Source organism: Jaculus jaculus, chromosome 3 (assembly GCF_020740685.1).
Source record: "Jaculus jaculus isolate mJacJac1 chromosome 3, mJacJac1.mat.Y.cur, whole genome shotgun sequence".
Taxonomy (NCBI): domain Eukaryota; kingdom Metazoa; phylum Chordata; class Mammalia; order Rodentia; family Dipodidae; genus Jaculus; species Jaculus jaculus.
Window position 1 is genome coordinate 80,902,759 of NC_059104.1, and position 22,497 is coordinate 80,925,255.

At 48.4% G+C, this 22,497-nt stretch overlaps 1 protein-coding gene and 1 pseudogene across 1 annotated transcript in view; both read right to left on the reverse strand.

Annotated features, from left to right (window-relative positions):
• Positions 1-4,569: 4,569 nt before the first annotated feature.
• Positions 4,570-22,497, reverse strand: part of St14 (ST14 transmembrane serine protease matriptase) — a 51,841-nt gene continuing 33,913 nt past the window's right edge. The window contains exons 8-19 of the mRNA XM_045144847.1: positions 20,238-20,377; positions 19,874-19,971; positions 18,649-18,758; positions 18,396-18,526; positions 17,033-17,137; positions 16,314-16,424; positions 16,102-16,215; positions 15,643-15,765; positions 14,772-14,958; positions 6,215-6,489; positions 5,322-5,458; positions 4,570-5,202 (exon numbers count right to left, since the gene is read on the reverse strand). Coding sequence (XP_045000782.1) covers positions 5,041-5,202; positions 5,322-5,458; positions 6,215-6,489; positions 14,772-14,958; positions 15,643-15,765; positions 16,102-16,215; positions 16,314-16,424; positions 17,033-17,137; positions 18,396-18,526; positions 18,649-18,758; positions 19,874-19,971; positions 20,238-20,377 — 1,693 coding nt within the window. The 3' untranslated portion in view covers positions 4,570-5,040. The remainder of the gene's footprint in view (positions 5,203-5,321; positions 5,459-6,214; positions 6,490-14,771; positions 14,959-15,642; positions 15,766-16,101; positions 16,216-16,313; positions 16,425-17,032; positions 17,138-18,395; positions 18,527-18,648; positions 18,759-19,873; positions 19,972-20,237; positions 20,378-22,497) is intronic.
• LOC123459307 lies at positions 20,953-21,562 on the reverse strand (annotated as a pseudogene).

A 22,497-nucleotide genomic window follows, 5' to 3' on the forward strand; every position in this document is an offset into this window, starting at 1 on the left:
TCGGAAAACCATTTTTTAGAAAAAGAAGAGTATAGAAAAGGAAACTTTTTTTTTGGCCTTAGAAGCAGGCTTAGTAGTAAAGATATGTAAGCAAGTACAAGGAGGGAGAGGCTGCTGCAGTGTTATCTTAAGGTAGTAAGTTTTCTCCCTCCTTCACATGTCCTCTGGTGTGCCAGCTCTCCTGAGGGGCAGTCTCTTGGCCAGGTGGTTGACAAACCCATTTTGGTTCTTAAGGGAGGGGACAATAATAATTCATAATCTTATGTTTTGGGTAGTTTAGAATGTCATGTCTCCACCCAAGGCCAGAAGTAGAACTCAGATTCTATTCTTCTGACCAAGAGATGTATCTTTCTCTTACTAGACTTCATCAGAGCTTAGAAATCTCCCCTCAATTTCATGTGGTATTTTAATCTTAAGGAGGGGCAGTTATGATGTTTCCTTTTCTTGTGTTACCAGAAAAATGGGAGGTGAGGTGCAAAGCTGATTATGAGGGTGGGGTCTGTGTTCAATAGGCTCCAAGCCTACCGGTGCCCACTGAGCAACCCAACATAGGCAATTCCAGGTTCTAAAATGAGGTGAGAACCCTTTTCCTGCTCTAGGATTTGGGCTCATAGTTCTCAGTGGGTTTGACAGCTTCCCAAACTCCCAGAGGTGCCCCAGCCCAGTGGCCTGGCCTGAAGTATATGACTCCCAACTCCTTCTTCCCCATTCCCCCATCCTTAACAGGCACATTGAGGTAGCACTTGAGCTACTGACAATCACTGGGTAGATGACAGAGACCCAAAAAGTGACCCCCCCCCATGCCACCCAAGCTTGGAAAACAGGCCTCCTGGCAAAAGACCTCAGATGCACATGGTCTCTTTGGAGGTTTGTCTTATTTTCAAAAGAAAGGACACTCATGCCTTGAGCTGGTCCACATGTCTCACCTCCCCCTGAGACAGTTTCCTCTAGTAACAAAAAAAAAAAAAGAGTACCCTCCAAATTAAAGCATTTAAAGACTGTCTTTTGTACTAACAGTATGACTGACCCACCTTTTGCTCTATGGATTAAAATTTGCTTGGGAGTAAGGGGCTGTCAGGAGTGCCCCACATGATGGCACCTGTACTCCTAGCTCTCAGGAAGTAGAAGCAGGAAGATCCTGGGGCTCACTGGCTAGCTAGACTAGCCAAATCAGCTCCAGATTTAGTGAGAGACTATCTCAGTAAGGTGAAGAGAGTGAGGAATGTCAACCTTTGGCCTGTATATATATATATATACACACACACATACACACACACACACACATACACACACACACACACACACACACGTACGTGTGCAAAGTTTCCTTTATGGAAGGTTAGTAGTACAATACTAGAATTGGAGTGACATGTCTCTAGGTAGCACAGTGCCTTGAGTGCTCTAGAACCATCTTTTTTAGCATGACTGGGAACTGGGACTGGGAACGGGTCCTCCTCCAGGTTCAACTGCTAAGAACCAGCAGATCCTGCCTACTGAGGTTGGGTGGAACCAGGGTGATGACTCTAGAAAGGCTTTGTTCCGCACATTTCTTGGATGCTCACTCTGAGATTGGCATCAGTCATACTATACTCAAAAGGGTAAGTACAGGGCTGCAGAGATGGCTTACTGGTTAAGGTGTTTGTCTGAGAAGCATAAGGACCCAGGTTCTATTCCCCAGCCCCCACATAGATGATGCATGCATCAGTTGCTGGAGGCCCCAGCTCACCCATTCTTCCTCTATCTGCCTCTCTCTTGCTTTCATAAATAAATAAAATATTTTTAAAGAGTGACTAGAGGGCTGGAGAGATGGCTTAGCAGTTAAAAAGTGTTTGACTGCAAAGCCAAAGGACCTCAGTTCAGTTTCCCGGGGACCCACATAAGCCAGATGCACAAGGTGCCGCCTGTGTCTGGAGTTTGTTTGCAGTGGCTGCAGGCCCTGGCGCGCCCATTTTCTACCTCTCTCACTCTCGCACTCGCTGTCTCAAATAAATTAATTTAATTAAAGGGGGAAAAAAAGAGTGGCTAGAAACTGGAAGGCAACCCTACCCAATCAGGTTTGTAGCCCATTCCACTATACCAAGGGCTTTCTCTCTTGCAACAGTGCAACAGTGCCACCACGTGGCCGGAAGCACGAATGACAGCTTCCCGGACTGGCTCTGGGAGCTCTAAACTTGGGCCCAGGATTTGAGACCTAAAACTATGACTCTTGTAGAGTAGTAGTAAGAATCCTTGTGGATGTAAAACACAAGACCTATGCTCACTCAGTGAGTTTACATTTTTAGTTTTTTTTCTATATTTGTATCTATGAGAGAATGGGTGAGCCATTGGCTCTAGCCGCTACAACTTAACTGCAGACACATGCACCACTTGTTAGACTACGTGGGAACTGGGAAATCAATACCAGGCCTGCAGGATTTGCAGGCAAGTCCTTTTAACCACTAAGGCATTTCCCTAGCTATCATCCAGTTTACAATGTGTGTTTTATTTTCAAGGTTGGATCTCATGGTAGCCCAGGCTGACCTGGAACTCACTAAAGCTCCAGATTGGCCTTGAACTTAAGGTGACCCTGAGGGCTGGGACTAACGGTAGGCACCACCATACCCGGTTCTTTCAATAGTTTAGATTAGTGACTAAAATAATTGGATTTATGCAAGGCCGTTTAGGTGTGCCAGAAAATATGTTGTTTCCAGGTTCAGTCAGCCAGGGAAGACTCCATGGTATGTAGTGAGTGGGTGGGTCGGTTGGCTGCCGCACACAGGTTATCTCTGCACAGGGACGCCCTCAGCCTCACTCAGACCATGCTACATCTGAGTGCTCTGCAGCGCAGAAGTTCAAGGCATTCATCTGTGCCATGGGGCAGCAGCTGGGAGGCTCCATGCCTCACCTATGAGGACTACTTCTTACAGCCTGCTAGCCCCATAGCCTGCATCTACCTCAGGCTGCCAAGAATGGTTGGATGCACAGGCTGCAGGGCCACCTATACAATCCATAGGCAAAATGCACAGCAGAGCATGCAACCAAGTGCAGGGTCCTGAGGGTGTGGGGCCCTGGGCTGCATAGGCACATGAAGAGCAGACCTGCCTCTCTGCCTGGGCTGCGGCCAGGGGCTCTCTGGTTCTCAACACTTTCACTCTGGGTTGCAATCACAGTAAGTAGTCTAAGAATGCATTACTTATCCCATGCCCTGCATAGTGGGTTTGGCTACAGCCATAGCAGAATGCACTAATTACATTGAAGTTTTCTGTTCCATGGCCAGGACTGGGTTCTTGAACTTAAAACACAAATGTATGCAAAATAGTTTCCTTCCCCAGTGAAGGGAAAGCAGGCATTGGCCCAGAGTCACCTGTGCAGCTAAGTCCTCCACGATTTTGGCAGCAGGGCTCTTGTTACCTCTGGCTCTTTAATAGTACCTGTGACATGTCTATATCTGAACTATTTAGCAGTAAGCCTCACTGATGAGTTTATTTAAAATAAAAAGAGGAACTGGGCATGATGGCTTTCAATCCCAGCATTTGGGAGGCAGAGGTAGGAGGATCACCATGAGTTCAAGGTCACCCTGAGATTACACAGTGAATTCCAGTCAGCCTGGCCTAGAGTGAAACCCTATTAAAAAAATAAATAAATAATTTAATTAAATAAAAAAGAGGGCTGGAGAACCAGGCATGGTGGCACATGCCTTTAATCCCAGCACTCAGGAGGCAGAAGTAGAAGGGTCGTTGTGAGTTCAGCGCCACCCTGAGACTACATAGTGAATCCCAGGTCAGCCTGGACCAGAGCAACACCCTACCTCAAAAAAACAAACAAGAGGGCTGGAGAGATGACTCGCCAGCTAAAGGTGCTTGCTTGCAAAGTTTGCCAGCCCGGGGTTCAATTCCCTGGTACCCATGTAAAGTCAGATGCACAAAGTGGCACATCAGTATGGAGTTTGTTTGCAGCAGCAAGAGGCCCTGGCATGCCTATACTCACTCTTTCAATAAAAGGGCTGGAGAGATTGCTCTAAAGCCAAATGCACAAAACAGATGCATGTATCTGGAGCTCATTTGCAGCAGCTGGAAGCCCTGGCACACCCATTCTCTCTGTCTCTTTTTCTGTCTCTCTGCTTGCAATAAAATAAAAGGCAGTAAAAATGATTACATATGATGGTATGGGCACCCATCAGCAGTGAGTCGTTCCTCCAAGGCCTTGACCCATCTACCCAGCCCATACTGGACAGCCTATTTACTTGCAGCCTCTGTGTATGCACACTTGTACATACCCACCACTCGTGTGACTAATTCCTCACTAATGCAAAGCCATGCCTTCTACCATCCCTCTGACAAACTCCTTGGCAGGTTGGACCTGGGCAGCTGCAGTGCCCTCTCCCCACATGATGCCTCTCTCCCCTAGATTCCCTTCTGACCCACAGACCCTTCTGGTCAGGGCACCAAAGCCTTGCTATTTGAGCATCTGCTACAGCTGAAGGCAGAAACTGCCCACCCACCATTCTACCTGACAGCAGTGTCTACGCCAAGGAGAATTAAGTAAAAGCTTTGTAAATAGAACTAGAAGGAAGGAAAGTAACAGCTTGCCTAAAAAGAAACAAAATGTTTTACTCATACACACAAAACACACACAATGAAGCCTGCCCTATGAGCTGGCAAAACAATTCCAGTGTGAGATGCCTCTGTTTTCCAGGGTTGGAGATGAGGTTTCCTGAAGAATGTTACCCTACAAGCCTGCAGCCCTTCCTCCTCCACCCAGGAGCTCCATGATAGCTGCTCTTTAGAAATAGAGAAAGCAAGTTTTCAGGAAAGAACCTTCCTCCAGCTTGGGGTTAGAGGAAGAGGTTACCACCAACCCCTTGACAGCTGGACCACTTGGCATCTCAGTCCCCAGCCCTACCTCCCTGGCCCACTTTGGAAGCTGAGGGAGGAATTCAAAGTCCTGGGATTCAGTTCATAATCTGTGGTCTGAGAGAGGGAGAATCAAGGCAGGAATGCAGTCAGTGGTCCTCAGCCTCCAGGTGTGCGTGCTAGGGTGACTGGTGGGCAGTCGTTGCCTCTACACCCCAGTCTGATCTTTGATCCAGTCCCGAAATACAGGAAGCCTTGTGTACACGCCTGGCTTGTTCCTCTGAGCACATCCTTCGCCCCAGCTCACGACGCCGGCCTGGAAAATTCGCCCATCTGCCTCCACACTGGACAAGGGGCCACCAGAGTCACCCTGGACAGAAACAAACATCTCATTAGCACAACTGGACTCTCCCTCTCCCGGAAGCCTTTCCTCTCCCCACTCCCAGACTCCACTCATCCACAGCCCCTCTTCAGACCCTCCTGTCTTACCTGGCAGGCGTCCACTCCCCCGCTGAGGAAGCCCACACACATCATCCGCGGGGTGATCTGCTGTGGCATCAGGCCCTCACAGGTCGTCTGGTTGATGACACGGATCTCACCCTTCTGCAGGATCAGGGCCCCAGTTCCTGGGTATAGGGCAGGCCAGGGCATACTCAGGCAGGAAGCTCCAAAGGGAGCCATGCTGCATGGGGAAAAGCTCACTGGAACTGCTCTCCTGCCCCACCTTCACCCCATTCAGTTTGCCAGCAAAACTTGGGAACACCCCAAATGGCCATAGCTGAGAGAGAAATGGGAAAGTAGCTGATGCCACATGATCTGGAAGGAATAGTGCCAGCCATAGAGAAGTAGGCTACCCATGGAAACCTGTTCTCTGGCTGGTTAAATATACACCAAGTAGAGGCTGGGAGGAAAGACCAGAAGTATTGCCAAGGGCTCTGGCAGGGCGATGCCTAGAGGTCTACCTCTGCATGCTCCAGACTTTCACCAATGTGCTATAACAATATTGCAATGGGGTTTATTTCAGTCTAGGGTTTGCTAGCCTCCCATGAGTCAGGGCAGAAGGGACAGGTTGTCCATTCCCATTGCATGTTCAAGGCCCAGCTCAAGAGCCTGACCAAGCCATCACACCCACATTCTCACTCACTGGACACCAGTTCTTCATTTTGCAGATGACAGAAACAAGTTAAGAGGTTAAACAATGTGCCCAGGGGCATTCAACTAAAGTGGCAGAAGCCAGCCTGTCCACCCCAGACAGCCTTGTCCTGCTAGGCAGAGAGAAGTTAGGGTAACCCACCAGTCTCGAAGCTAGCACAAACTCTGTAAACAGCTGGACACCTTGAAACTGGGGCTCTTGGTGGGTCCTGGCCCAGCTGGAAGCTCACCTCCCTCCTGGGTGTGTCCCCAGCCTGTGACCCAGATGGCCTTGCCGGCAGGGAAAACATGGGATGTGTCTGGCAGGCAGACAGGCCGCACCACAGTGCTGTACTGGGCGGGCTTCTCCAGCTCCAGCAGTGCGATGTCATAGTCAAAGGTGAAGTCGTTGAAGGAGGGGTGGGGGATGACCCGCTTGATCTGGTGCTCCTGTACCCCGGAGGCACTGCGCTTGCTTTGGTCCAGCAGGCCCAGAAAGGCCGTCCACATTTTGGGGTCTGAGTACCTGGGAAGGGACAGAGCAGGAAGGATGGTCACAAGGCTGAGGAGACATGTAGGTGTTCTTGGTTTTGTTTTTCGGTAGGGGCTTACCCTAGCCCAAGGCTGACCTAGAATTCACTATGTAGTCTCAGGGTGGCCACGAATTCATGGCAATCCTCCTACCTCTGCCTCTGAAGTGCTGGGATTAAAGGCATGTGCCACCGTGCCTAGCCAATGCATTTTTTAAACCTAAAAAAGTTTTTAATTTTATTAATGTCCACATGCCCGGCCTGCCAGCAGCTTGACATGGATGCTGGGGAACTGAACCTAGGTCGGCAGTCTTTGCAAGTAATGAGCCATTTTCCAAAAATGGCCCAAAAGCCTCAGATTTTTTTCTTTTTTTTTCCGAGGTAGGGTTTTGCTCTGGCCCAGGCTGACCTGGAATTCACTATGTAGTCTCAGGCTAGCCTCAAACTCACAGTAATCCTCCTACCTCTGCCTCCCCAGTGCTGGGATTAAAGGCATGCGCCACCACGCCCAGCTAGAATAATGTGTCCTGTGAGCCAAATATATATATTTGGTTTCAAACATTCAAAAGTCCTGCAAGTGAAAGAAGAAAAGGGGAGGGGCAGAGAAATTGCTCAGTGGTTATGGAGCTTGCCTGACCTGCAAGGCCTAACAACCCGGGTGTGATTCCCCAGTACCCACATAAAGCCGGATGCACAAAGAGTATCTGGAGTATGTTTGCAGTGGCTGGAGGCTCTGGCGTGCCCATTCTCTCTTCTCGCTCTCTCTCTGCTTGCAAATATATAAATATTGGAAAAGTATATATTTAAAATAAATGTAGGTGCTGGAGGTGGTGACTAATGCCTTTAATCCCAGCACTCAGAGGAGACTGAGGTAGGAGGATCACCGTCAATTCAAAGCTACCCTAGGCTACAGAGTTCCTGAGCTAGAGTGAGACCTTGTTTCAAAAAAAAGAAAAAAAATTGAGTCAGGTGTTGTGGTGCACACCTTTAAGGCAGCACTTGGGAGGAGAGATAGGATCATTGTGAGTTCAAAGACAGGCTACACAGTGAATTCTTTAGGCTAGAGCAAGACCCTACCTTGAAAAACCAAAGGAAAAAAAATAGAAAATGTATATGGTGGAGCAAAGCATAAAGTCCCAATTCATTTGCTCTGACCTCCTCAGAAACCAAGTGGCTGCTGAGCTGGATGGTCATGGCACCCTGGCTCAGAGCCTCCTTTCTCAATTTGTTGATCATCATTAATCAGTGGCCATCATATAGTGGTTTGAATGTAAAAATGTCACCCATAAACGTATGTATAAGTAGTTGGTCCCCAGTAGGTAGCGCTGCCTGTGAAGGCTGTGAAGCTTCAGGAGGTGGAGCCTTGCTGGAGGAGGTAGCTCAACAGAGCCTTAAGGTTTGGTAGCCCAGCCTCACTTCAGTTCACTCTCAGCTCACACTGGCTTCCCGCTCCTGATCTTGTCTGCCTTCCTGGCAATGATGAAACTTCCTCTTGAAACTGGAAGCCCAAGCAAACCCTTCCCTTCTAGAAGTGCCTTGTGACCAGGTAAATGTTCACTGCAACAAGCAAGTACCTGGTACACATCACCTCATTGCTATTCATGCTGTCACCTCACGTAGAACCTCACACCCAGACATAAGCACTCTGCTCTGAATAGCTATCTAGAAAACAGCTTCCTAAACACTGCTTTGGTGAAGCCCACCCTGACTCCCAAGACCAAGCAGATGAGGCCTCACATCTACAACCAACTGTTCCTACTTGGCATTTTTTGTTGTTATTTTGTTTTTTTAAGGTAGAGTCTCCCTCTAGTCCAGGCTGACCTGGAATTCACTATTTAGCCTCAGGGTGGCCTCAAACTCACAATGATTCTCCTACCTCTGCCTCCCAAGTGCTGGGGTTAAAGGCATATACCACCATAGCCAGCCCCTTTTCTTTTTAATATTATATTCATTTATTTGAGAGAGACAGAAAAAAAAAAAAAAAACAGGCAGATAGAATGGGCACAGCAAGTTCTCTAGCCACTGCAAATGAACTCCAGATGCATGAACCACCTTGCACTGGGAAATCAAACCTGGATCCTTAGGCTTCACAGGCAAGTGCCTTAATTGCTAAGCCATCTCCCCAACCCCAGCCTTTCCTTTTCTAAGGTGCCTTCATACTCATTCTCATTCCAGCTATGTATCTGTTCATGCATTCACTCAATACTTATTAGACATCAGGACTGAAAGGATGGCTCAAGGCACTGGCTTGCAAAGTTTGCCAGCTCAGTTTGATTCCCCAGCACCCATGTAAATCCAAAAGTGATGCATGCACCTGGAGTTCATTTGCAGTGGCAGGAGAACATAGCATGCCCACACACATACACACTGACATACTCATGAATTAACTTTTAAATATTACTATCATTATTACTATTAGACAGCTATGGTGTTCCAAGAATGCCACTAGTCCCAATTCAAAGTTTATAGCATAATTGGGGTAAGGGACATGAAACCTATAATCTACAACCTCATATCAACAGTGTCTCACAGAGGACAGTGGGCAAAGCTGTAAGGAGTACAGAGTAGGAGGTGTGAGGGGGGAAATGAAGCAAGTTCAGAAATCAACTAAGTCTGAAGGTCAAGAAAAGCAGAGTATATTTGAAGTACAAAGTCAAAGGGGCGTGGTGGCGCACGCCTTTAATCCCAGCACTTAGGAGGCAGAGGTAGGAGGATCCTTGTGAGTTTAAGGCCACCCTGAGACTACATAGTGAATTCCAGGTAAGCCTGGATTAGACTAACACCCTACCTCAAGGAAAAAAAAAAAAAAAAAACCTTAGGAAGCAGAACTAGACATAGGGCCGGCATGAGAAACAGGGGAGACTGAGACTGGTAAGGTGGGCTAGGCTGTGGTGGGATTATATGACCATATGGGCAGTGCCATACTGCACAGATGTTCTTCCACCCTGCACACCATGGCAAATGTTTAAGCAGGAGGGTGGCAGGTTCAAATTTGGGGAGACCAGGCTGGCTATGCAGCCCAAAGTGCTGAGGAGTAAGGAGATAGGGCAAAAGAAGGATGTTTCAGTAAAACTGAGCAGGCAGGCAAAAGGATGGGATGAGGGAGAGAGGCCTGTCATTTCCATTCCTCATTGTCCCAGAACCCAACACAAACACCCTCTTGTCAGCTCTTTGTTTCATCTAGAGGTTCCCACCTCTTCTCTCCAAACCAGACCCCATCCACTTGGTAACCCAAGCCCATTCTCTCCCGAAGCCTCTCTCTAAACCTTGCACTGTGGTATTTTCCCTAAAGCAAACATAATTCAGCTAGAACAGTATTTGATGATGTCACCAAACATAGTGTGATTGTTTAGATCCGGAACATCCCCCAAAGACCTGTATGCTAGAGGTTTGGTCTCTAAAATGGTGCTACTGAGAGAAGTGAAAACTTTAAAGAGGTATGACCTAGGATAAGATCAAGTCATTGGGGTGGGCCCCTAACAGGACCTCAGTCTCTCCTTATCTTACTTCCCAGCAAGGTGAGTTGTTTCGCTCTGCCATGTGTTCCCCACCACTGCCATCTAGGACCCCTACCAGGGTCTTAAAGCAATAAATACACCTAATCAAAGTGGCACTTAAAAAGCCAGGAGCCACTCCAGCTGAGGAAATGGAGCCATTAAAATTTCCCAGTGACCACCAATGGCACTGGACCGCCATTGTCCAGTGTTCACTAACTCGGGCAGAACACTGATACATGAATAGTTGTTGGCCATTGAAGAGCGCTACAAAGTAGGGCTACCTACAAGAGGGCCTACACCTATTAAACTCTCTATAAAAAAAAAAGTAAGGGTTATCTCATTTGACCTGGTGCTGACTTACTCTCCATTGGAGAATCTGCTTCTCTTTTTCATATAGATGCAGATCCTAAGGAGAGAGCCACCCCATCATACCTCAAAAGGGCCCTTACTGAAACTAAGGAAAATTGGTGAAACAAGCAAAGGTGCTGTTTTCCTGATGAACCGGATACCAGAACAAGGGGGAAGGAGACCAACACAGAGAAAAATCAACGCCTACCAAATCAGAGAGCCAGAGCCCCAGAGGCCCCCAACACCTCATCACTGAAGCAGACCAAAAATGAACCTAACATGGCTCAGGGAAATTTTGCGGAAGAGGGGACAGAAAGAATGTCAGAGCCACATGTTGGGTCATGATATGCAAAGACATTTATTGTACCAATAACTGTGGGCTAACTCCACAATGCACGACCCATATGCCTCAACAAGGAGGGGCCAATGGGGAGGGGTTAAGTCATGGATGAGCCTAATAATGGTACCAAACTGCCTGTACTTGCAGAATAGAAAACCAATAATAATAAAAAAAAAAAGTAGGGCTACCTATTCTAAGACAAGGACAGAAAGAGACTGCATAATCAGTGATGAAGTCAAAGGCAGCCTGTGCTATGAACCACAGCACTGTGGTCTCTCTCCTTGACATCCTGTGAATACCTGATGACTCAGAAGTATCCAGAGAAACTACCCTCTAACACCTTGTACACAACACTCCCTTTGTCTGGAAAGTCTCAGCTACCTGGCTCAGCAGATAAGCACCCACACATTTTACCACTTGGCTCAGCTGCCTCTGCTTTTTGCATTTTGTTTTTCGAGGTAGGGTCTCACTCTAACCCAGGCTGACCTGGAATTCACTATGTACTCTCAGGGTAGCCTCGAACTTATGGCGATCCTCCTACCTCTGCCTCCCAAATGCTGGGATTAAAGGCGTGTGCCACCACACCCAACTCTGCCTCTGCTCTTAAAGGCATTCCCAGCAGTCACCCTCCAGGGTCTTAAGTAAAACTCCACACACTGGGGGGTCTGTACTTGGCTCCAGCATAGCCCTCACTACATGTGTACACCTGCACCATGTGTATATGTGTGTAGCATATTCTGTTCCCATCATGGGACATTTGTGAAGTACAGGAATCAAATTGTATTTATACTTGTCTCCCAGGTGCTAGTAGTAACAATGTATATTGAATGTATTCATTCCTCTCTCTTTCCCTCTCTCTCTCTCTCTCTCTCTCTCTCTCTCTCTCTCTCTCTCTCTCTGTGTGTGTGTGTGTGTGTGTGTGTGTGTGTGTGTGTGTGTGCGCGCCTTAGGGATGGAACTCAGGGCTTTGCCCACACTAAGCATGGTCTCTACAGCCCTAGCTGGCAGGGGTGAAATGGAAGATCAATAGCAGGTGGGAAGCAAAAGAAATAAAGCAGATAATAAGGTAGCAGTGAACTAGGACTTTGGATGACTTGTTAGTGCCTCACCACCCGTGACTGGACCCTCTCTGCACATACAAACAGTGGCACCACAGTGACCATGAGCACACGGAGTGTCCAAGTCTTAATTTCTATATTCTGAATATCAACCCCTAATAAATGCCCTCCTTGAAGCCAGGCATGGTGGCTCACACCTTTAAGCTCAGCACTCCGGAGACAGAGGTAGGAAGACTGCTGTGAGTTTAAAGCCACCCTAAGACTACACAGTGAATTCCAGGTCAGCCTGGACTACAGTGAGACCCTACCTCAAAAACAACAAAAAAAAAAAAAAAAAAAAAAAATTGAAAAGATGGAGACATGTCAAAAGGACACAGAAGCCATTCTCAAAGAGCCTCACTGTCGCTTCAAAAGCAATCTGAGCAACAAAGTAAATACAGGTGTTCTGGATTACAACCTAAACACAGAAATAAATACGCAAGTTGTCAATATGCATGCCAATAAATGACTACACAAAAGGACACCTTGGCTTATAGAACAATTCTAAATGAACCCACACCCTCAGATCAGCAGAGAGGGGTTGCATTTACCCACAGTAGAGACATCAGGCAAGCTCCACCCACCCAGAAGACATCAGCAGTATCCCCAGTACAAGTCACACTGGCATCACCCACCTGAGATATGATGTAACAACTCTCCACACCCTTCATCCCAGCCAAATCATGAGAAAAATACCATCAGACCCAATGGGAAGACATTTGACAAGCACATGCCCCTTGGAACTGTCAAGGGAAAGACAAACTACCCTAGGCAAGAGAAGCCTGGAAGCAACAAAAGTGCTAACCTGGAAGATCCCAGTCAACTCTAGAGTTTTTTTTTATTTTTTAATGTGGGCTATCATTTTTTAAATTATTTATTTATTTATTTGAGAGACAAAAAGAGGCAGTGGGGGGAATGGGCACGCCAGGGGCTCCAACCACTGCAAATGAACTCTCCAGATGCTTGCACCTCCTTGTGCATGTGTTTACATGGGTCCTGGAGAATCAAACAGAGATCCTGTGCCTTTGCAGGCAAACGCCTTAATCGCTAAGCCATCTCTCCAGCCTGGAGGTTTATTTATTTATTTATTTATTTAATTTAAGAGCAACAGACAGAAAGAGAAAGAGGCAGAGATAGAGAGAGAGAATGGGAACGACAGGGCCTCCAGCCACTGCAAACGAACTCCAGACGCATGTGCCCCCTTGCACATCTGGCTAACATGGGTCCTGGGAAATTGAGCCTCAAATCGGGGTCCTTAGGTTTCACAGGCCATCTCTCCAGCCCAAGTCTGGAGTTGTTTAACACGAAGACCAATGTGAGTTTCTTAGTGTGGATAACTCAGCATTGACAGGCCATGGGGCAGGGAACACAGAATCCCATATTACCTTTGATGGCTTCCCAAATGAAGCCATCATTATTTTAGGGCTGGAGGAATGGCTTAGCAGTTAAGGTACTTGCCTATAAAGCCAAAGGTCCCAGGATCAATTCCCCAGGACCCATGTTAGCCAGATGCACAAGGTGACACATGCATCTGAAGTTCATTTGCAGTGGCTAAAGGCTCTGGCATGCCCATTCTCTCTCTCTCATAAATAAAATAAAATTCAATTAAAAAAATTTACAGCTGGGCATGGTGGTGCACTCGAAAGACAGAGGTAGGAGGATCACCGTGAGTTCAAGGACACCCTGAGTCTACATAGCGAATTCCAGGTCAGCCTAGGCTAGAGTAAGACCCTACCTCAAAAAACAAAAGAAAGAGCCGGGCATGGTGGCGCATGCCTTTAATTCCAGCACTTGGGAGGCAGAGGTAGGATCGCCGAGAGTTCGAGGCCACCCTGAGACTACATAGTGAATTCCAGGTCAGCCTGAGCCAGAGTGAGACCCTACCTCGAAAAAAAAAAAAATTTTTTACTTTAAATTTTTTTCTTTTTCTCCTCAATTTTATTAAACATTTTCCATGATTATAAAAAAGATTCCATACTTTAAAAAAATTTTAAGTAAGCTCTCATTTTCCTGAAAGAAACTTCCTCCTGCTCAGGATAGACATAACTGTGACGAAAGAGCCAGGGGTGTCTCAGACTGGGCAGGGCTGCAAATCAATAGCCCAGAGAGCCCAGGGCAAGTGAGCCAGCTGCATGCCCTCCACTGCTACTATCTCCATCACTCGCGTCAGGCACGCTTGAATGCCCTGCATGACATCAACTTCTGAGCCCTTGCCTGCTTTCTCAGGAGGCTCCAACTGTCCTCTCTGGAAAATGGTAGTCACAGTAGCTTGGGTCACATGCCCTTAAACTACCTACCATGGAAGAGCACACGGCTGGCAGGCAGGAAAATCACATGGTCTCTCCAAGGATGAGCATCTCCTTGGAGATTCCCCTGTGCTTGCTTCTTCAGAGCCAGTGGTCCCCTTATAGTCCTTCCTGGGCCCAGTGGCCAGAGAGTCTGGGAAGCCAGCAGCTAAGACACAAAGAGCAGCAGCCCCACCTGTTCTCTCAGATTCTGGCACCTGCCCACCTAATCCTGGGATACCAATGTGACCTTTTCTTAGGGGCCTGCACCCTACTGTGTGCAAAGCAGTCATGTGTCCCAAGTACATAAGCAACCTTAGCTCTTCAAACTCTAAGAACAAGAACTCCCAGTATCATATCATCAATGCCTAGGAAGTGTGAATAATGTGTGCCAAGGTCTCCTGGAAGCCAGGCTCATTGTTAATGCTAAGACTATCCAAATGGGTTTTGGAGGCCATACCTGGGACGGAGTCTGCCTCTGCCACTGAGCCATCCAACCCCAAGCCTACGTTTCTGAAAAGTGGATGTAAACAGACCTACCTACTTCGGACATGGCTGAAGTGACCACCTAATGAAAGCAAGTGTTTGTTAGGACAGTAGTAAGCCCCATGCAGGATACCTGCCCGCCCCACCACCTCCCGGTCCTGGTGCAAACCCACCCTGGAATGACTCACATACATAGCAGGTCTCACTAAAAACCCAGCCACCTACCTGAAATTTTTGTCATCTGTAAAGCAGTGAGCTGCAGACACCAGCCAGCTTCGAGAGATGAGAGAGGCACCACACAAGTGGCCCTGGCCGAGGGCATGGAGACTCACCTGCCAGGGCCACTCTCCCTCGTCTGCATTTGTGCCACCAACCACCCGAGCCTGTTTTGTAAATGACCGCAGCCCACAGTCTAGAGAGGGGACAGAGATCCAAAGGATGAGACTCAAGGTGGGGTCATCCAACATCAAGGGAGCACACAGCGGGTGCAGGGAGACCCAGCACAGGAATCTGCCTCTGGCCTGTACAGCAGTAGCAGAGCAGAAGGCTCCTGGAACTCACAGACCTCTGACTTCACCTCGCCCTTCCTCTCCCCTGTCCTAAATCTACCGCCCATGCTCCTTGAGTTCAGTGCCTGCTAGTTTACTCAGACATGATGTGGAAGCCATTTGCCTAGACTTCCTTGCTATTGCTGGGAGGGAAGAGAGGATGGAAGGCATGAAGGCACCATGCTGGGCCACACAGGCTGCAGGTTAAGGCATAGATGGGTGAGGGCAAAGCACTAAGGGCAGCTGGGCCTTCTCTCTTCCAAGCCACCTACCCATAACTATGTATAGAAAGACACCAGGCCAGCACCTTGGCCAGTATGCCAGCTAGGCCCACAGAGCCTGACATGCTCACTGCCTGAGCCTCTCTCTCTCTCTCCAGGACCACACCTACTTATATAGCAGTATCTTTGTGGCAACACGACAAAGTCACCCTGTCCTCCAGAGAGATGCGCCTTCTCACGGGACACAGAGCAGGGTGAGTGAGGTCCTGGTGGGAGTTCCATGTCAGTAGGATTCCCTACTCAACCACGCACAGCTGCCCTGCTTACCACAGTCCTTCTCATCGGAGCCGTCGCTACAGTCCTTCTTCCCGTCACACTCGGGGTTGCCCTTGCTCACACAGAGTCCATTGTGGCAGCGGTAGGTATGTTTGGTGCAAGTGACAACATTTACTGTTCAAGAAGGACACCAAAGAGAGAATCAACTTCTCAGCAGCAGCTGGCAGCTAGGGTCAAAAACCCTGGATGGCATACCATGACCACTCCCCACAGGCTTGCCCTGCCCATCACAGCCATGCCCATTGTCCTCTCAGCCCTACTACAAGCTCTCCACCCTCTGGAAGACAGTCCCCAGACCCTCGGTGTCATCACTCTTAGTATACGGGCAGCTTGTGTTTATTAGCTCTGGGTGTACTGCTTGTAGCTGCTGCTGGCTGCCACCTTACCGTGCAGTTCCAGTGGGAAGAGAGCCCCACCCCCACAGAAAAATGAGCTGGCACGCGGCCTTACCACGGTCACAGGAGGCCTCATCGGACCCATCGCCACAGTTGTCCTTCCCATCACACTTCTGGCTCTGTGGCAGGCACTTCCCATTGGAGCACTTGAAAGTCCCAGCTGGACAACCTAAGAAAGCATGTCCTTAGCTATGCCCAACATGCCCAGCCTGCTTGGGTTGAGCAGGTATTGGGAAACCGCAGTAGCCACTGGCACAGAGCACTCACTACATCCTTCTTCATCACTGTTGTCCCCGCAGTCATTCACACTGTCGCAGACCCAGAAGAGGGGCTTGCAGAACTTGTTCCTGCAGGTGAACTGGTAGGTGGCATTGCATCCTGCAGTAGGGAGAGGAGGAATGGTGGCACTGCATCCTGCAGTAGGGAGGGAGGAATGGTGGCACTGCATCCTGCAGTAGGGAGGGAGGAATGGTGGCACTGCATCCTGCAGTAGGGAGGGAGGAATGGTGGCACTGCATCCTGCAGTAGGGAGGGAGGAATGGTGGCACTGCATCCTGCAGTAGGGAGGGAGGAATGGTGGCACTGCATCCTGCAGTAGGGAGGGAGGAATCACTGGGGCAGCCCCTCCAGTCACTGCTACCCTGGATGCCTGGGCAGTCACAGCTGGGAGGGGGACCAGTCCTGGCTAAAGAACAGCAAGTGGCCCTGTGCCACTATCTGCAGAAGGTGATAGCTGTGTTTCTCAAACACTGCCTCCCAAGATTGCCAATGGCAGAAGGAAGGGAAGGGACTGGAAGGGTGGGGGAGGTAAGAACAAAGTCTCATCTTATTACTTAATGTCTTGCCTTTCTGTCATGAGGGTCAGCTGACCAGACCATGGAACATACAAGACAGATCCAGAACAGCGGATAAATGGTGGGGCCCTGAGACAAGGAGAGGGCAGGCAGGCCAGGGGAGGGAAGGGGCGGGAGAACAACAGAACTCACGGCACTGGCGCTCATCACTATAGTCCGTGCAGTCTGCCCAGCCATCACAGCGCAGGTCCTTGCGAACGCACCGGCCCGTCTTGCACATGAACATCCCTGGGCACGCTGTGGACAGCAAGGAGACCTGAAATTAATTCATGGCTCCCTCCTCTGCTCACAGCAACAATGAGGCCTCAGCCTACAAACAGGTAGGTGCTAGGGCCCAAAGCTGATAAACAAGGCTCCTACACCAGCAGCTACTGGGTGAGGGAACTGAGCACTGATGGGGACAGACGGGAACTCCAGGCGTGGAGGAGAGGCTGGCTGCATTCTTAGTCTCTCCACAGCTCTCTACGTACTGCCTGTATGTCCCTGAATCAGAGATACCTGTTCATCCAGTTAAACTATGCAGTTTAATTTTAAATTAAATTTGGATCTTAACTATAAAAAAGGTTATTCTATGATGTAGATTTGAAATTAAAAATTATAGGTTCAAGGGCTGGAAAGCTTGCTCAGTGGTTAAAGGCACTTGTTTGCAAAGCCTGACAGCCTGGGTTTGATTCCCTAGGACCCACATAAAGCCAGATACACAAAGTGGTGCATGTGTCTGGTATTAATTTGCAGTGGCAAGAGACCCTTGCATACCCATCCTCTCCCCCTCTAATAAATAAATTTTTTTTTATTTATTTGAGAATGACAGACAGAGACAGAGGCAGATAGAGAATGGGTGCGCAAGGGCCTCCAGCCACTGCAAATGAACTCCAGATGCATGTGCCATATTGTGCATCTGGCTTATGTGGGTCCTAGGGAATTGAGCCTCGAACCAGGGTCCTTAGGCTTCACAGGCAAGCATTTAACTGCAAAGCCATCTGTGGTGGTTTGATTCAGGTGTCCCCCATAAACTTAGGTGCTCTGAATGCTAGGTTCCCAGCTGATGGATATTTGGGAATTAATGCCTCCTGGAGGGAATGTATTGTTGGGGGCAGGCTTAAGGGCTTTATAGCCAGGTTCCCCATGCCAGTGTTGGGCACACCCTTCTGTTGCTGTGTCCCACCTTATGTTGGCCAGGGGGTGATGTCCACCCTCTGCTCATGCCTTCATTTTCCCCTGCCATCGTGGAGCTTCCCCTCGAGCCTGTAAGCCAAAATAAATCTCTTTTTCCCAGAAGCTGCTCTTGATTGGGTGATTTCTACCAGCAATGCAAACCGGACTGTAACACCATCTCTCCAGCCCATAAATAAATATGTTTAAAGTTACATCTTTTCTCCTAAATCTGGTAAAGTCATATGCATCTTACATTCAGTAAAACAATGATGGTAAGAGAACAGAGAGCATGTATGGCACCCAATCCCTCCACCTAGTCCTGGCAATGCTATTCACTCACGGTCACTGGAGTCGTAGGACAGGTATTCAGCTAGGAACCCAGTGTCTGTGTAGGAGTGATCAGAATGGAAACGGACTGTGATCTGACTGCTGTTGCTGGTGACGACAAACTGAGCCCGCTGTCCACAGTACCTGGAGGAGAGGTGTGAGGCTGAGGAAGAGACAACTGGCAGCCAGGACACTTGGGGTAATCAGGACTCAGCCCTCCCCAACCTCCAGCACTGAGGTGAGTGGCTGCACCCCCAGGGACTCACTTCTCCCCATTGATCTCCACGTAGTCCTTAGAGCAGCTGCCCAGTGGCACGCTGGGCTCCACCAGGTAGAAGAGCTTGAAGCGCACCTTCACATACTGGTTGTTGGGCACCTGAGAAAGACATGCTTTGAGGACTCTGCTTCTTTCCCTGATTAAACCCGAGGATGTCACATGAGGGAGCAGTGCAGCAGCAAGGAGCACGATGACAAACCTTACATGCACTGTGCTTTACCCACATATATAACAAAGGGGTTCCTTTTAAGAGGGGGGGTGATTGCTCATGCATATGTGTATGTGCATGCATATAGGACCAGAGGTAGATATCAGATATCCTCAGTCACTCCCCACATTATTTTATTTTTAGGCAGGGTCTCACTTTAGCTCAAACTGACCTGGAACCCACTCTGTAGTCCAGGCTGGCCTTGAACTTACAGCAATTCCTAGGTGCTGGGATTATGGCTATAAGATACTACACCTGGCTTTTAACCTTGTATTTTGAAACAGGGCCTCTCACTGAACCTAGAGCTCACCAATTCAGCTAGACTAGCTAGCCCTATGGGTCCACCTGTCTACCTCCCCAGCTCTGGGATTACAGCTATATTCTATTACTAAAAGCTGAAACACTATCCCAACATTTTTTTTTGTGTTGTTTTGTTTTCAAGGTAGGGTCTCACTCTCGCCCAGGCTGACCTGGAATTCACTATGTGGTCTCAGGGTGGCTTCCAACTCATGGTGATCCTCCTACCTCTGCCTCCCAAGTGCTGGGATTAAAGGTGTGCACCACCATGCCTGGCTGTCCCAACACTTTTAAGGAAAGAAAGAATAGGGTCACACCCCCAATTAGGAATTGTAGGCAAGAGACACCTACAGGCACAATGTTCTTACCCTGTTGCTATCCAACAAGTGCTTGCCCTGTCTCATGTGCACAGTGACAATCCTTAGGCACAGTCACCCTCATTTTACCCAGAAGCAGACACAGACAGTCATCTTAGTCAGCATCAATCAAGGAGCTAGGACATAACTCTGGGTATGGCTCACATTGCAGTAGAAGACCCTAGTCCTGCAGGGTTCACATACATGTCTCTTCAAGTTGCTAGGAGACATATTCCCTCTTCTGTCATTCCTCAGGTGCCATCATCTTGGGGATACCTCCCTCCCTCTCCCTCTCTCTCTCTCTCTCTCTCTCTCTCACACACACACACACACACACACACACAGAGCTCTACCTTGATGTTCCATGTGCAGTCCATGTTGGGCGGGTAGTGGCCTGGATAGTAGGGGCTGCTAAATGTCCCTTGGGCTTGATGCAAAGAGCCTCCACAGCCTAAGAGAGAAGACAGAGAAAACATGAAAATTGGGGGCCTGCTCAGCTAGGAGCTGTGGGAAGAGATCTAAGGAGAGCAGCCTAAAGCCTCAAGCTGCCTGTCTGGGCATGGGATACTTCACTGAGGTGCTTAGAAGCTGGGTCAGGGTGATCCCTGACCCAGATGGTTGGCAAACCGCCTGTTACCAAGGAGTGTTAGTTTGCCAGTCCCAGGATTGAACCACCACCCTCCTGTGCTCAGGCGATCCACTACTACCCATCCTTACTGCTCATCTTGGGCAACTGGACGAAGGTGGCCTCAAAGCCTGGATGTCGCCTGTCAGTGTTGGTTATCAGCGTGACGAGGAAAACATTCTGGGAGGAGAGGAAGGTCAGGTTGTAGGAGGGAGGGTAGGCACCACACAACCTGTAGGGAAGAGGGGCAGAGTTTGAGACAGACTTCAGATTTTTCATACCAGACCTGGCTCCCAGGTAAAGGGCCTTAAGGGCCCCTACTCTGGACTTATGCACAATAGGTCAAGGGTAGGGTCAAAAGACCCTAAGAAAAGCCAGTCACGGTGTTACATGCCTGTAGTAGCAACACTCAAAAGACTGAGGAGGAGGATTTTGAGTTTGTGGCTAGCTTGGGCTACAAAGTGAAACTCTGTTTGCCTTTAGAATCAAGTCTTGTTTCTATAGCTTCAAGGCTGGCCTCAAATTCTTGATCCTTCTGCCTTAGCCTTCTGAGTGCTTGGGATTACAGGCATGAGCTACCATGCCTGAGAGGAATTGTGTTTGTTTTGTTTTGTTTTTCAAGGTATGGTTTCACTCTAGCCCAGGCTGACCTGCAATTCATTACTTAGTCTTAGGGTGGCCTTGAACTCACAGCAATCCTCCTACCTATGCTTCCCAAGTGCTGGGATTAAAGGTGTGCTCTACCATGCCATCTAGAACTTTTCTTTTTTGATGTCTTAAATTGTTAACTAGGTCCGAATTTTAAAATCAGTACTTATATTTGCAGCAACAGTGTAGCTAGAGTGTCTTGTGCCTCCTCCAAGCTGCACAGTGAGATCCACCAACAGTGTGGTAGAATTTGTGGCTCCTCCCAAGGCTGGGAATCTTATGGTCTGCAGATGCCAGTCCATAGACTTCCCTGTGCTGTGGCAGGGTTTGGTGATCCACTCAATGGGTGTCAGGATTTGAATGATAGCTTTATGAAATAGATCAATGAGGATAACCTCAAAGAATTTGCATGTGAACTCTTCATCAGTCCAGTAGTAAAAATTCAGGACTATCAGAACTACACAGTGGTGTCCAGGTCTCTCCTCAGCAATAGACTGGAGGCTTCAGGAAAGCATTGGCTAGTAAACACCATGATTGACAAGCTTGCCACAAACTGTACACTTAGCAATTGGGTACTTGTGACCACCACAGTGCAAAAGAACCCTGTATATGACATAACCTTGTTTGGCCTTGTATCCATCCGAATGCTTTATGCAGCCAGGCTGGACTGGGAATCCTGTGGAGCCCAGCAGCAGACCCCCAGAAGAAAGCACAGCATGTCAGACTGCCTCTTCCTCCACAGCTCCTGGATGGACTTGCATGCAATCATTTTGTCTCACCTGACGGCTACTGCCAGACAAAAAGCTAGAACTGAGCTGCAGAAGGCACTTGCCTATGAAGCCTAAGAACCCAGGTTTGATTCCCCAGCACCCACATAAGCCAGATGTACATGGTGGCACATGTGTCTGGAGTTTGTCTGCAGTAGCTAGAGGCCCTGGTGAGCTCATTTTCTTTCTCTCTCTCTTTCTCTTCATCTTTCTCAAGTGAATAAGCAAATAAATAAAAATATTTTTTGAAGCCAGGCATGGTGGTGCACACCTTTAATCCCAGCACTTGGGAGGCAGAGGTAGGAGGATTGCCATGAGTTTGAGGCCACCCTGAGATAACATAGTGAATTCCAGGTCAGCCTGGGCTAGAGTGAGACCCTGCCTCAAAAAACCAAATAGAAAAAAAATTTAAGTTAGAACTTATCCTTAATGCTGTCTTATTAAGAATATAGGCAGCTGGGCATGGTGGTACACACCTTTAATCTCAGCAGTTGGGAGGCTTAGGTAGGAGTTATAGATTGAATTCCAGGTCAGCCTAGGCTAGAGTGAAACCATACTTTGAAGACAAAAAAGAATATGCCAGCCAGAAGAAAGGTACACTAGGCCACTCAGGTACCAGGTGGTGGTGAATATAAGGGAGATGCAAGACTCATCAAAATGATAACAAGAGCCAGGCATGGTGTCCCAGCATTTAGGGGGCAGAGGTAGGAGGATCGCTATGAGTTCAAGGCCACCCTGAGACTACAGAGTGAATTCCAGGTCAGTCAGGGCTAAAGGAAGACCCTACCTCAAAAAAACAAAAACAAACAAACAACAAAAAAAAAAAAAAAAACAGGGCTAGAGAGATGGCTTAGAGGTTAAGGTACATGCCTGCAAAACCTAAGGAACCAGGTTCAATTCCCCAGGTCTCACATAAGCCAGATGCACATGGTGGCAC